The sequence below is a fragment of the Puma concolor genome, chromosome B2, assembly GCF_028749965.1.
Source record: "Puma concolor isolate L17-30 chromosome B2, mPumCon1.1.hap2, whole genome shotgun sequence".
In the NCBI taxonomy this organism is placed as follows: domain Eukaryota; kingdom Metazoa; phylum Chordata; class Mammalia; order Carnivora; family Felidae; genus Puma; species Puma concolor.
The window spans coordinates 126,547,590-126,560,417 of record NC_141671.1 but is presented as its reverse complement, the minus strand read 5'-3'; the positions used below and the strand labels follow the sequence as shown (position 1 = coordinate 126,560,417).

The 12,828-nt window shown below is 46.2% G+C and overlaps 1 protein-coding gene across 4 annotated transcripts in view; it reads right to left on the bottom strand.

Moving 5' to 3' along the window:
- ARFGEF3 (ARFGEF family member 3) overlaps window positions 1-10,956 on the bottom strand; it is a 188,889-nt gene extending 177,933 nt beyond the window's left edge. Inside the window, exons 1-2 of one of the 4 annotated variants that reach the window (XM_086707978.1) lie at window positions 10,710-10,956; window positions 1,878-1,929 (exon numbers count right to left, since the gene is read on the bottom strand). In XM_086707978.1, the coding sequence (XP_086564104.1) occupies window positions 1,878-1,929; window positions 10,710-10,794 (137 nt within the window). In that variant the 5' untranslated portion in view covers window positions 10,795-10,956. The remainder of the gene's footprint in view (window positions 1-1,877; window positions 1,930-10,709) is intronic. The other 3 variants (XM_086707973.1, XM_086707972.1, XM_086707971.1) reach the window with 3 other exon arrangements.
- Window positions 10,957-12,828: the final 1,872 nt, after the last annotated feature.

Here is a 12,828-nt window from a genome sequence, read left to right as displayed (position 1 = left end):
CCTTAGTGCTAGAATAAGGTGGGATTTAACATCATTTCTAGACTTTTTCACTCTTACAGATGTAAGCAGTAAGAAAACTTAGTTACATAAGTAAGAATGAAGGAGACTTGGCATCAAAACATCTTTTTTTGTCTATTATAACTAGAAGAGGTCTTCCTTCAATGTTGCTGAAAGCCAAGAAGTAAAAACTAACCTGCAAAAAGATGTGTGGTCTGGTCATTACAGTCATCCCTTTTACCAACACAAACACTAGTATTTTCACAGTCCTTTGTTGGGGGAAGACATTTCTGCACCCCCGCAGAACATACTGCGGTAAGATTCAGAATGGGATGGGTAATGGCGATGCTTTCCTTGCTCAAGGGGAAGAAGAGGGACTATAATAGGTAGGCTAGAAAAGGAGATGTGGCAAAATCAGTTTTTGGAAAGGGCACCTATAGATAATGAGGACCAGGAAATCATCTCCCTTAAACTACCTATGCCTTCGTATCTCTAGGAGAGTCTTCATGTTCTCCTATGTGCATGGGTACCCCAGCTGAAACACCACCCCCAGCCCCCCTGGACAAGAGCGATGCTGGCAGCCATTCTGTCCATTTAGCTTTATGCACACAAAAGTACGTGTGGTTTGATAAACACATGAATTTCCTTACAATATATCACCTTGCAGCAGATGCTATAGGAGAAGCAATAAATTTTTAAAAGACGCAGAATCATAATTCTTGTTCATTCTACTTGCAGAGATGGAAAACGCCTAATAAGTCATTATGTCCTGACAGTTTAGGACTATACTCAACAAAAGAGTGTAAGTTCAATATTTTTAATAATGTCCCAAAACATCTGGAAACCATCCAAAGGTCTAATACTAAGAAAATTACCAGGGTGCCTGGGTGGCTCAGTGGGTTAAGCATCCGACTTTTGATTTTGGCTCAGGTCATGATCTCATGGTTCATGAGATCAAGCCCCACATCGGGCTCTGCGCTGACAGCACAGAGCCTGCTTGGGATTCTCGCTTTCCCTCTCTTTCTACCCCTCCCCCCACTTGTGCACTCTCTCTCACTCTCTCAAAATAAATAAGTAAACTTAAAAGAAACTTATTAAATAAATGTTAGACCAGCCATATAATGGAAGAATATACAATATTTTAATTTGAAGAACATATATTGACATTAGAAAATGTTCTTCATATGATATGGGCTGAAGAAATAAGCAGGAAACAAACATAATTAAAATTTCATATTAACTTATAAAAATATGTATATGTAGGAAAAAGTCTGTTAAGAAAATCTATTAAACTGTTTTTAGCGGCTACCTTTAGGTAGTGTAATTATGGGCAACTTTCTTATTTGTTCTTTCCAAATCTCCCACAGAGCGCATTTCTCTCATTGTTGAAGGATGATGGGGAATTGTCCGGAAGGTGGGGAAAATAGACTCACCATCTCAGGGCTGTTGTAGGTGGCCAGAGTTTGTGAGATAGTGTTCAGCCAAGGGGCTGGTGGGAGTTAGATCAACCCCACAGGGTGTAGGGCTGCTTCTCCCCAGTGGGGGTGCCATTTCCCGATCTACGGTCAAAGACTTTGTCCACTGGCTACATTCTTATTGAGGTGTTAGTCATTTTTCTCCTTGACCAATTTTATCCTTTCATCTCACTTCCTCAGCTGTTTCTTTCAGATTACTGACTTCACTCATTCCACAGATACCTAGAAATCACCACAATCAGGTCCCCATCATGCTAACCTCATGATCTATCCCATTTCATGGATGTAAAAAAGCCATTGGTCCACAAGTAAAAGGCTATAAGCCAGTAGGATTATCTGGGCCTTCAGGGAAACCCAGTAGGAGATTTTTACTTTCACTATATTATACAACTCCGGTCTCCTTACCTCAGCAAGTGTGGGGGGATCTTGACAATGGTATCCACACCACCCAGGGTTTCTGCAGAAGGAAAATTACAAAGTTAAAAATAAATATGTATAGAGTGGGAATCTGCAAATAAATATCATGGTTAGTTTTTTTTTTTCCCCCTAGAAAATCCTATAATTATAAATTGGTCAGTTCTCAATTATCTGCATGCAAGTTATCCATACTTCAAAATCCTTCTCCCTTGATAGCTCCAAAGACGCCCTTAAAGAAGTTTAAAATTAGGATATATTTCCCTATAGAGATACAAAATGAATAAATTTTTAACCTGAACTGGAATGCCAGTTTAACCTATTGGCTAAGTGGCTAAAATGCTGTGTTCTTGTAATAAAAAGCAGAGAAAGGACAAAGGACACAAAAGTAAAAACAAACTCTTGGGATGACATCAAACTAAAAAGCTCTCGCAGAGCAAAGGAAACCATCAACAAAAACAAAAGGCAACCTACTGAATGGGACAAAATATTTGCAAATCATGTATCTCATAAGGAGTTAATATCCAAAATATATGAAGAATTCATACAACTCAACACCAGAAAATACACAAATAATCCAATTTAAAAATGGGCAGAGGATCTGAGTAGGCATTTTTCCAGAGAAGACATACAGATGGCCAACAGACACATGAAAAGATGTTCAACGTCACTCATCATCAGGGAAATGCAAATCAAAACCACTGTGAGATATTAACTCACACCTGTCAGAATGGCTAGAATCCGAAAGGAAAGAAGTAAGTGTTGGCAAGGATGTGACAAAAGAGAACCCTTGTGCACTGTTGGCGGAAATGTAAATTGGTACAGACACTGTGAAAAACAGTGTGGAGGTTTCCCAAAAAATTAAAAATAGAACTACCATTCAAAATTCACTAATTCCACTATTATGGGCTCCTTTACTCAAAGAAAACAAAAACACTAATTTGGAAAGATATATGCATCCTACATTTATCGCAGCATTATTTACAATAGCCAAGATATGAAAGCTACCTAAGTGTCCCTCAATGAATGAATGGGTAAAGAAGATGTGGTATAATATATACAATGGAATACTACTCAGCCATAAAAAAGAATGCGACATCTGTGACAACACTGATGGACCTAGAGGGCGTTATGCTAAGTGAAATAAATCAGACAAACAGAAATACCACATGATTTCACTTCTATGTGGAATCCAAAAAACAAAATAGACCAAAACCAAAAATACACTCATGAACATGTACAGAGAACTAGTGATCACCAGAGGGGAGGGGTGTGGGGGATGGGCGAAATAGGCGAAGGGGATAAAGAGATTCAAACTTCTAGTTACAAACTAAGTAAGTCGCAGGGATGAAAAGTACAGCATCGGGAATATTGTCAATAATATTTTAATAATTTTGCATGATGACATGGTAACCACACTTAAATGTGAACATTTTGTAATGTATACAATGGTCAAAACACTAAGTTGTACACCTGAAATCAATATAGTATTGTATGTCGACTAAACTTCAATTAAAACATAATGGGGCACTTGGGTGGCTCAGTCAGTTAAGCATCTGACTTTAGCTCAGGTGATGATTTTGTGGTTCCTGAGTTCCAGCCACGCACTGGGCTCTGCACAGACAGTGTGGAGCCTGCTTGGGATTCTCTCTCTCCCTCTCTCTCTCTGCCCTTCCCCAACTTGTTCTCTCTCTCTCTCTCTCTCTCTCGCTCAAAATAAATAAACTTAAAAAAAAATAGTAAATATAGAAAGGAAAGCTATTTCCTTGAAAATACTGTTTCAATACCCTTAAATAATAATTTATACTTGTGAGAGACTTTGCAGTTGACAAAGCATTTTATGCGACATCTCATTATTCTCATGCACACTTATGACGTGATATATTCAACTTTTTTTTAAATTGCCCTATAGCTAGGGATACTGAAAGGAGGCTCACTCTTAAATCTCATGAATTCAGGCTGGATGTTCAATACTTTACCATTGTTGTGGATTATATACATTACTTCTGCCTCCAATTGTAGAGAAAATGAAACACGATTCTTTTTCTAAAAACTGTTCTTTTTTTTTTTAAAGCTTATTTATTTTGAGAGAGACAAAGACAGCGTGAGTAGGGGAGGGGCAGAGAGAGGGAGAGAGAGAACCCCAAGCAGGTTCCACACTGTCAGTGCACAGCCTGATGTGGGGCTCGAACCCATGAAACCGCAAGATCATGACCTGAGCTGAGACAGAGTGGGGCGCTCAACCGCCTGAGCCACCCAGGCGCCCCCCCAACCTAAAAACTGTTCTATTTCAATAGCTCTAACAATTCTGCACCCAATTCTGATGTATGTGGGGGGAGGGGGAGGGGGGAGGCTTCCCCACATGAACAAGCAATTCTGTCACACCAGCCGAGTGTCCTACAATTTAACTCAATTCTGACGCTATCTACCTGGAGAGAGTATCAGATCCCACGGATTAAGGGCTCAGTCCTCCAGGACTGCACCCCCCCCCCCCCTTCAGACACCAATCCCAAATCCAGGTTGTCACCTGGGCTTCTGACTGACCGGCTGTAGGTTGAAGGGTCTAATGGCCCCCTCCTTGGGTTCAGTTAATTTGCTAGGATAGCTCCCAGAACTCAGAGAAACATTTCACTCACTACATTCCTGGCTCATTATAAAAGGACATAACTCAGGAATGGCCAGCTGGAGCTGGCAAAGGAGACAGAGCCGCCTAGTGAAAACATGTGGTACGCAGAGATGCATACGTCAAGGTGTGGGGAAAAAGCGTGGAGCTTCCATGCACTCCGAGGGTCCCATTCTCCCCAAACCTCCGTGTGTTTACCCACCCGGGAGCTCTCCACACTGTGTTCTTTTGGTCTTTTCATGGAGACTTCATCACCCAGGAATGATGACATCCTTGGCCATCCGAGACCAGTCTCAATCTCCAGCCCTTCTCCTTTCCCTGGGATTAAAAATTCCAACTCTCTAAACACAGGGCAGGTTCTCCTGGTAACTGGCCCCCATTCTTAGGTCACTTCCCTAACATGGCACAAACCACTTTCTGGTTCTCTTCCCCTAGGAAATTCAAGGATTTTAGGGGCTCCGTGCCAGAAGCCAGGACAAAGACCAAATATATATTTCTTATTAGAAATCCCAATATCACAAGCTCCAATTTGTTCCCAGTTTTTCAGCTCAAACTGTGTTGACTCCTTCTTCATTGCTTAGGGTCGACGAGCCCTGTCAACGTGAACCGTGTTCATTGGAGGAGGAGGAAACTTTCTCCCAGCCTGTTAAAAGATCAGAAGGAAAAATGGACACGAGATGTATCCCTGAGACTCAGGAGTACGAACAGTCCAAAACGTGATGATAGGATCTGGGTCTGTTGTGGCCAAAGGGACAAACAGTAGGCGTAAGCAAGAGGATCCGCAAAACAGAAAGATGGGATCAGCAGGGTCGGTTATGCTGTCGCCAACAAGGCCAACAGAGGAATGGGAAGAACTGAGGTCAGTCGTTAGGATGAGACGTGATAACAAGAAAGCGAAGCCCTGAGATGCATATGCAGGGAGCATATCCAAGACCACTCGCATCAGCACGGCCTCCAGTTAGCAGGGCAGGGGCCAGTGCTCGGGACAATTTGATGCCGTTCCCCAAGAGGAGGGTTTGACACTAAACAGCCAAATCAGTGTAGTTCCCCTCATCAGAGAGAGGGGTTTCTGTTCAACTCAGGATGTTCAATAGTGCCCAGCCCTACAACTGCTAACAAGGAGCCCTGGGTCTGGCTGCGTTCCACTCCAGTGGGGTTGGAGGTAGGAGAAGAGGGCTCAGGGATAACTCCTGAGAAACTCAAACATTTCGGCTAGGGGTAAGTGCTGGAGCTGGCAAAGGAGACCGAGCCGCCCAGGCGCGATGAAAATTAGCAGGGGGTGGTCCTGGAGGCCAGGGTCAGGCGTCCATGGGTATGTGCTGTGGGGCTGAGAGCACCCTGCTGGACCGAGGTCTGTATACCTTAGCCTTCACCCTCCGTTGGTGGAATGATGAAGGAGGAAGTCATATGGCAGTGAGCTGAAGGGTAAGTAGAAAGTGGGGATGTGGACACGATCACTACAGAGACTTTTTAAGAAGGGTGTGGCTGCGAATATAACAGAAACTGTGGCTGGAAGCAAAAGTAGGTGGGAAGGTGGAGGGAAGGATGGCAGTGAATGGACTCTTCTTCCCCTACCCGGCGTCCCAGCCTCTACTTTTCTTTCCCCTCTCCTCCATTTTCCAAATCCATTCTACACAAATCCCCGGACATACGTAAAACACTAAAAGTTTCTAAAATGAAGACATAGGCCCTTCCAGTTCTGATGTTCTGACATCTTATCCCATCCAGCCGTTTCCGGCTCACATGCCTCTGGGATTGCCAGTTCTTGAAGGAGAATGCTATTCTCTCCTCGGTCTACAATCTGACCCCTTCCCTTATTCTTGTCTGTTCCCTAGTTAGACCCTTGTCTCCCTGACAAGAAAAATATATAACCTCGTTCACTCAAAATAGAGGAAAGATACATACCTATATTCCCTATCTGTAGTTACACAACCATTAAGAGCACTGATTTTCGGGGGCACCTGGTTCACCCAGTCAGTAGAGCATGTGACTCTTCATCTTGGGGTTGTAAGTTCAAGCCCCACACTGGGTGTAGAGATTACTTAAAAAAAAAATCGTTAGAAATAAAAAAAAGAAAACTGATTTTCAGATAAGTGTTAATAACAAAGTAGAAAATAAAACCAAAAAACCAAAGTTAAAAAACAAAAACAAATGACAGTCCACCATATATAGTATAACCCTTTGCAGAAGGGAAATACTCCAAAATGTGATTTGGGTGTTGAGATTACAAGTGATATTAGCTTTTTTCTTTATGCTGTACAAACATTTTTCAATATTCTAAAATGAGTATATATGTTTATAAATAGAAAAAAAGATGAATCTCACTTAAGACCCAAACGAGTGACCAATGGACTTTGTTTATTGAACATCTGCTTCTCCTCCTACAGGGGCAGAAGCCACAAAGAAACATCAGCAACAGTCCCTATGTTCAAGAAGCACTTGTCTACACTGTCGACCTTTGTTGTTTTGGCTGACCAGCATCCACTCCCTTGTCTTCTGAAACAGCAAGCTACCTTTGTTTTTAGGAAACCATCCCTTTCTTTTTTTTTTTTTTTTCAACATTTATTTATTTTTTGGGGGGGACAGAGAGAGACAGAGCATGAACGGGGGAGGGGCAGAGAGAGAGGGAGACACAGAATCGGAAACAGGCTCCAGGCTCCGAGCCATCAGCCCAGAGCCTGACGCGGGGCTCGAACTCACGGACCGCGAGATCGTGACCTGGCTGAAAGTAGGTGGGAAGGTGGAGGGAAGGATGGCAGTGAATGGACTCTTCTTCCCCTACTCGGACGCTTAACCAACTGCGCCACCCAGGCGCCCCAGGAAACCATCCCTCTCTGACTCAGAGATTTCATTAAGCCTTGTAGCCTAGGCCTAGGCCAGTTAGGCCATTCTATTCCTTAGCTAGAGGACTGGTTCGGGTACACACGTGACTCCTCAGGATCAAGAGAGAACAAATGAAACCAAAAACTGGGAGGAGTGGCTAGAAGAGCTCCAGTCTCTTGGGACAATTGGATGATGGGCCAAGTGGGAGATGACCTCTTTCTCCCGCGATGGTCTAGGTATGGCAATGGCCTATCTCCTATGATAGAGATAGTTTCAGTGGGAGATGACTCCTCTCTCCTGTGACAGGCTAAATGTCATGGTGACCCCTCTCCCCTATGATGGTGCAAGTGGGAGGTAACTCCTTTCTCTTGAGACGGACTAGGTGTGGAAATGACTCTTCTCTCCCACGATGGCTTTAGTGGGAGATGATCCCTCTCCCCTCAGATGGTCCAAGTGTGCTAATGCTTCTTTCTCATGAGATGGTCTAAATGTGATCATTCAGAAGCCCAAAGCCATGGAGACTCACGTAGAGCATGTCAGTCACCCCAAAAAGAGCAGAACAAGGTCCTTGAACAGAGTCTAATTCCTGAACCCAACTCACCCCCACAGCTAGCCTCACCAGGGATAGTGAGTTAATACAGTGAACAAATTGTTGTGCTTAAATCAACTTGAATTAGGGTTTTGTTTTCCTTTGTTCTTCATTTGCTTTTGGTCTCCTGACTACGATATTTCTCAATTATCCTGGCCCTAGAAGAGTAGCTACAGCCAACTATAACCCAAAGTAGCAGGTGCTCTAAGACAGTCATGAGGGCAGGGCTCCAAACACAGAGGAGAAACGGATTCAACTGAAGAGCTCAGGAAATGCTTCCTCTGTGAGCTGGGCCTTAGGAGTCTGGAAATGGAATTCTCAGCATGAGTAAAGGCAGAGGAGTGTGCAGGGCACAGCGTGTTCAAGGAAGTGTTTGTAGTTTATTGAACCCTTGGTAGGGGGAGCAGTAAGAAAGAACAGCCAGGGTTGGATTCCGAAGCATGTTCGAAGGAATTTACCCTTTAATCTAGACAGAAATTATGGAGGTTGAGGAGGGGAAAGTGTTTACAGTAAAAAAAAAAAAAAACAAAAGTGGTGGACCGGTGGAACATAGACTGGAGTGGGAAAGAGAACAGGAAACCATATAGCCTTTGTTCATGTTGCTTTCTCCGTCCGACATGCCCTTCTAACACACTCCTTATAGGGAGGAAGCATTTTACTCGTCCTTATATCCCCACCGCTCGATACAGGGGAGGCCTTCATAAATGCTTGCTAAATAAGTGAAGAAAAGAAGGAATCCACAGCTTACCTATTTTTCAAGTCAAATCTACTTTTTTTAATCAAAAGTTTTTTAACATTTTTATTTACTTTTGAGAGACAGAGAGCCTCAGCATGAGCAGGGTAGGGGCAGAGAGAGAAGGAGACACAGAATCCGAAACAGGTTCCAGGCTCTGAGCTATCAGCACAGAGCCTGATGCAGGGCTTGAACCCACAAACTGCGAGATCATGACCTGAGTGAAAGTGGGACGCTCAACTGACTGAGCCACCCAGGCATCCCAACTCAAATCTACTTTAAAAGCCCACCAGCTCACACCAATTCCCACCACTCAACCCCTAACCCCATACACATGACCTCCTCTTTTGATGTTTTCCTGATTTACTCATTTCAACCTGTACAACGAATGCCAGGCCCTGTTACTTAACTATCTCATGTACTGTCGTCTCCTGTTGGTAACTATAGAACAGTCACTGGGAAAGGAATCACATCCGCTCTTACAATCAGGCTGGACTCCAGGCTCGACTCAGATAGTCTACTTACTTCCCAGGTGGGTTCAAGGACTTAAACTCAGCAACACTGCCGTATAACTTAACAAGATGTTGAGTATCAAAATTTAAACATTAAAAATACTACATTACACTTCTCTTCCCTGTTATCTAAATCTGCTTAACTTACAGCAAAATAATAACGAACACAAGGAATGGCATGTTTAAAGCGCAGTCAAGCCCTGCTTTATTATGTTACTCAGCCATCTGTGACCCTTCATTAGAGGCATTTGGGAATCTAGCTCTGAATCACTCTGCTGAATGACAATGGCAATGCAAAAATAGTCCTGTGGCTTTAAGAGCCTCGCTGCTCATTTATATTTGGTCCATATTTCTGTAACAGTAAACAATGGTCAAGTTCTGCCTACGTGATAAAGTTCCTGGTAGAAAATGTGATGATAGGCAGATGTTAAAGAAAAATGATATTGCTATGATTACTTGTACACACACACACAACACATGTGAATTCGGATCTTCTAAGTATTAACAGAGTTGCCTAAAACATCATCGGATTCTACATCTAGAGGCAAACCTGCTAATGGCACTTATCTCTTTTCAGGTTGTACCACATCGGTGTCATAACAAGCACTGACTGCTTTCTGGTCAAGAGAGAAAGAGATGTAATTTTATTTTGTAACTGAATGGCAACCGAGGAATCACAGGCAGGCTTGGGCAAGGCCAGGGCCCCACGGGGCTGCCTTGGTTTCTCCTCGGCCTTTCCTTCTTCCCATCACTATCACCCAAGGCATGCTCCTGATCCCTCTGCATTCCCAACCAGAAACAAAATTTTGATTGCCCAAATTCCTGCTTAATTGGAATGTCTTTCGGTCTTCTCTGAGGTGGAGTTCTGCCCCTTGGGTCTGATGGGAAACCCAAATGTGCCACCTGGAACTTATTTCAATGCTTGCACAGCTCACAAATTTAAAATCCCACCTGTCTGAAGGGCAGACCACAACAGAATTGCAGACGTAACACAATCCCACCCGTGCGTAATTCTTCATGTACAATAACCATGGAAGCCAATACTCAACAAGCCGGCCGCTATCTGGAAAATCAAATCAAATAAGCCATTCCTGGCTGGTCACATTCGCCAGTGTTTCCAGACGGGGGTTGCTGGTTCAACTTCCCTCTTCCCCACAGGCGCTTGGAATCGGGCCCCTGGATTCGCACCGGCTGGTGGTCCTAACTCGGAGATGGGTGACCATCATCCACCTTGCTGGGGATCTGGAAAAGGGGGCCTCCTGGCGGGGAAGACGGCCGTTCCCCGTTAAGGTTTACTAGAAGATAGAGACCAGAGGGGAGGCGGATGGATGCTAACGCCCGAACCAAAATTCTCATATCCCACATCTAATCACTGAGGCAACTCTCGCAAATCGCGCGAAATGCATCCATCACCGAAGCTCCGCGGAAGCACCCCCCCACGCATCAGGGCCGGCTCAGCCCCAGCCCGCGCGGCCCTCCGGCGGCGGCGAGCAGGGGCGCGGGCGCCGACCGGCCGGGCAGGTGCCCCGAGCCCCGCGCTTACCCAGGGCCCAGGTGCAGCTCTCTTTGATGGCTTTGTACTTGCTCCCGGACGCCTCCTTCTGCAGCTTCCTCAGGATCTCTTCCATCTTGACCTTCGTAGGGGCCCGGCCACCGACAGCGAGAGGAGCGCGCGCGAGGCCCGGCCAGGAACGCCGCCGCCGCCACTGCCCGGCCCCGGGCGCCTAGGCGGCCGCTGCGCTCGCCCCCCTCCGGCCCGGCGCGGCGGCTGATGAATCACGCCCGCTCCATGCCGCGGGCCACGTCAGCCCCGCCGCCCCGCCCCGCCCACCGCCCCGCCCGCCAGGGTCAGGTGCGCTCGGCGCGCGCGGCGGCGGCGGCGGGCTGGAGGCTGGAGGCTGGAGGCCGGAGGCCGCGGCCCCCGACCCGCCGCCCGGGCAGGCCCCGAGGCCCCGCGGAAAGGTGGAGGCGGATGTCCGGAGCTGGCTCGCCGGCCGGGCGTTGGCCGGGCGCGGCCCGAGGGAGCGTCTGATCGGCGGCGGGCAGCTGGCGGGGAGTGGCCTCGCCGCGGTCACCCCGACCCCGACCCGCGACCCCGGCCCTGCGCGGCGGAGGGCGGCGTGGGGGCGGCCCCGCCGGCCTTGCGGAGCCCCCCGCGCGGTGGGGCGGCGCGCCCTAGCATCCCGTTGTCCGGCGCTCTCTGTTTAGTGAGCAGCCCTCTTGGGCCACTCTCGGTGACAGGCTCGGGCGCTACCTGGGAATAGACTGTTGCTCTGCCCAACCTTGTACCAACACTATCCCGTGGAGGGGCTTGAGGGTGGCGGTTCATATCCTCATTATACACACGAGGAAGCCAGGCCCGGAGAGGTGCTCTTACTTCCCCAGCCTCCAAGAGTTAGCCTCAAAACACATTTTTGTATTCGAACCCGCTTTTAAAAATGTCTCTTCTATTCCCCCCTCCCCCACCCGCCACCCCGATTTCCCTTCCTCTCTTGAGCTAAATTGTTATTCTCTGAAAAAAAAAAAAAAAAAAAAAGGCGGGGGGGGGGGGCGGGACGCACAAGGGCCCAAACAGGTATCCAACTTTGGTGGGGGTGGGAGAGGGTGGACAGGAAGAGCCTCCGCAATGGAGAACCCTTAGGCTGAACTTGGGAAACAGACCGGGTGGCCGGATGTGGAAGGAAAGCAGCATTGGCCAGGGCCTCAGATCCCGAGAGAGCACGCTCTCTCGGTAACTTAATGTCCTTCACTCTGGAGGCCCTGGAATAGGCAAGAGGGAAAGCAGGAATCTCATTTGGCAACTCATTGTTTCCCTGTTGTGAACACCGTGACTAGGAACAAGAAGGGATTTTAAGCATATTCGTTTTTCTTTAGAAATGTAACTGTAGTGGTAGTCGGGGGGGGGGGGGGGGGATGGCAAAGGAGTAACTGGCAGCCGGGAGAACAGTAATCTAGAAATAAGCCAATGGTAGGTGGAAAGAATAGAGGAAAATATAGCAAGAGATATTTAAGGAGTTGAAGCTGTACCGTTTACTGACAGATTGAGGTGGTTAGCATCTGGGATGATTTCCAGGTTTCTCCTCTGAGAAAATGGGAGGGTGGGTGGCCCCCTCTTCCAGGTTAAAGAAGAGAAGGGTTTGGCTCAGTTTTGAACGTATTCAGGTTGCAGCCGATAATGAGATACCCACAGGGTGTTTCATTTATGGGCGGGAACTCAGGACAGCGCCGCCTGGTAGAAACAGGATTGGAAAGCCTTCAGGTATTGAGAATGGTTGATGCCTGGGGTTTGGCAAAGGTTGCAGGAGGCAGTGGCTGGAATGGGGAGAGCAGGATGCCAGGAAGGAAGTTGCGGTCCCCTTCATTTTTTTTAAAAAAAGTATTTATTATCTTTATGATTAAAAGCAAATTTACTTACGCTACAAACTAAAATGAAAAGTCATTTCAGAGATATAAAGTTTAAATAGCTTTGTAAAAAAGCTTTTACAGAGTATTAAGAAACAGATGCACTTGTACGCTCTAAAAAAATAGGCAGTGATTATGAAGTCAGTGCAAAAGAAATGCAACTAAGTATAACCTATGAAAAGTGTTCAAGCACCTACTGATCAAAAGAGCACAAACATTGAAAGAAAATGTGATTTTTAAAAAATCAATCAAATTGGCTG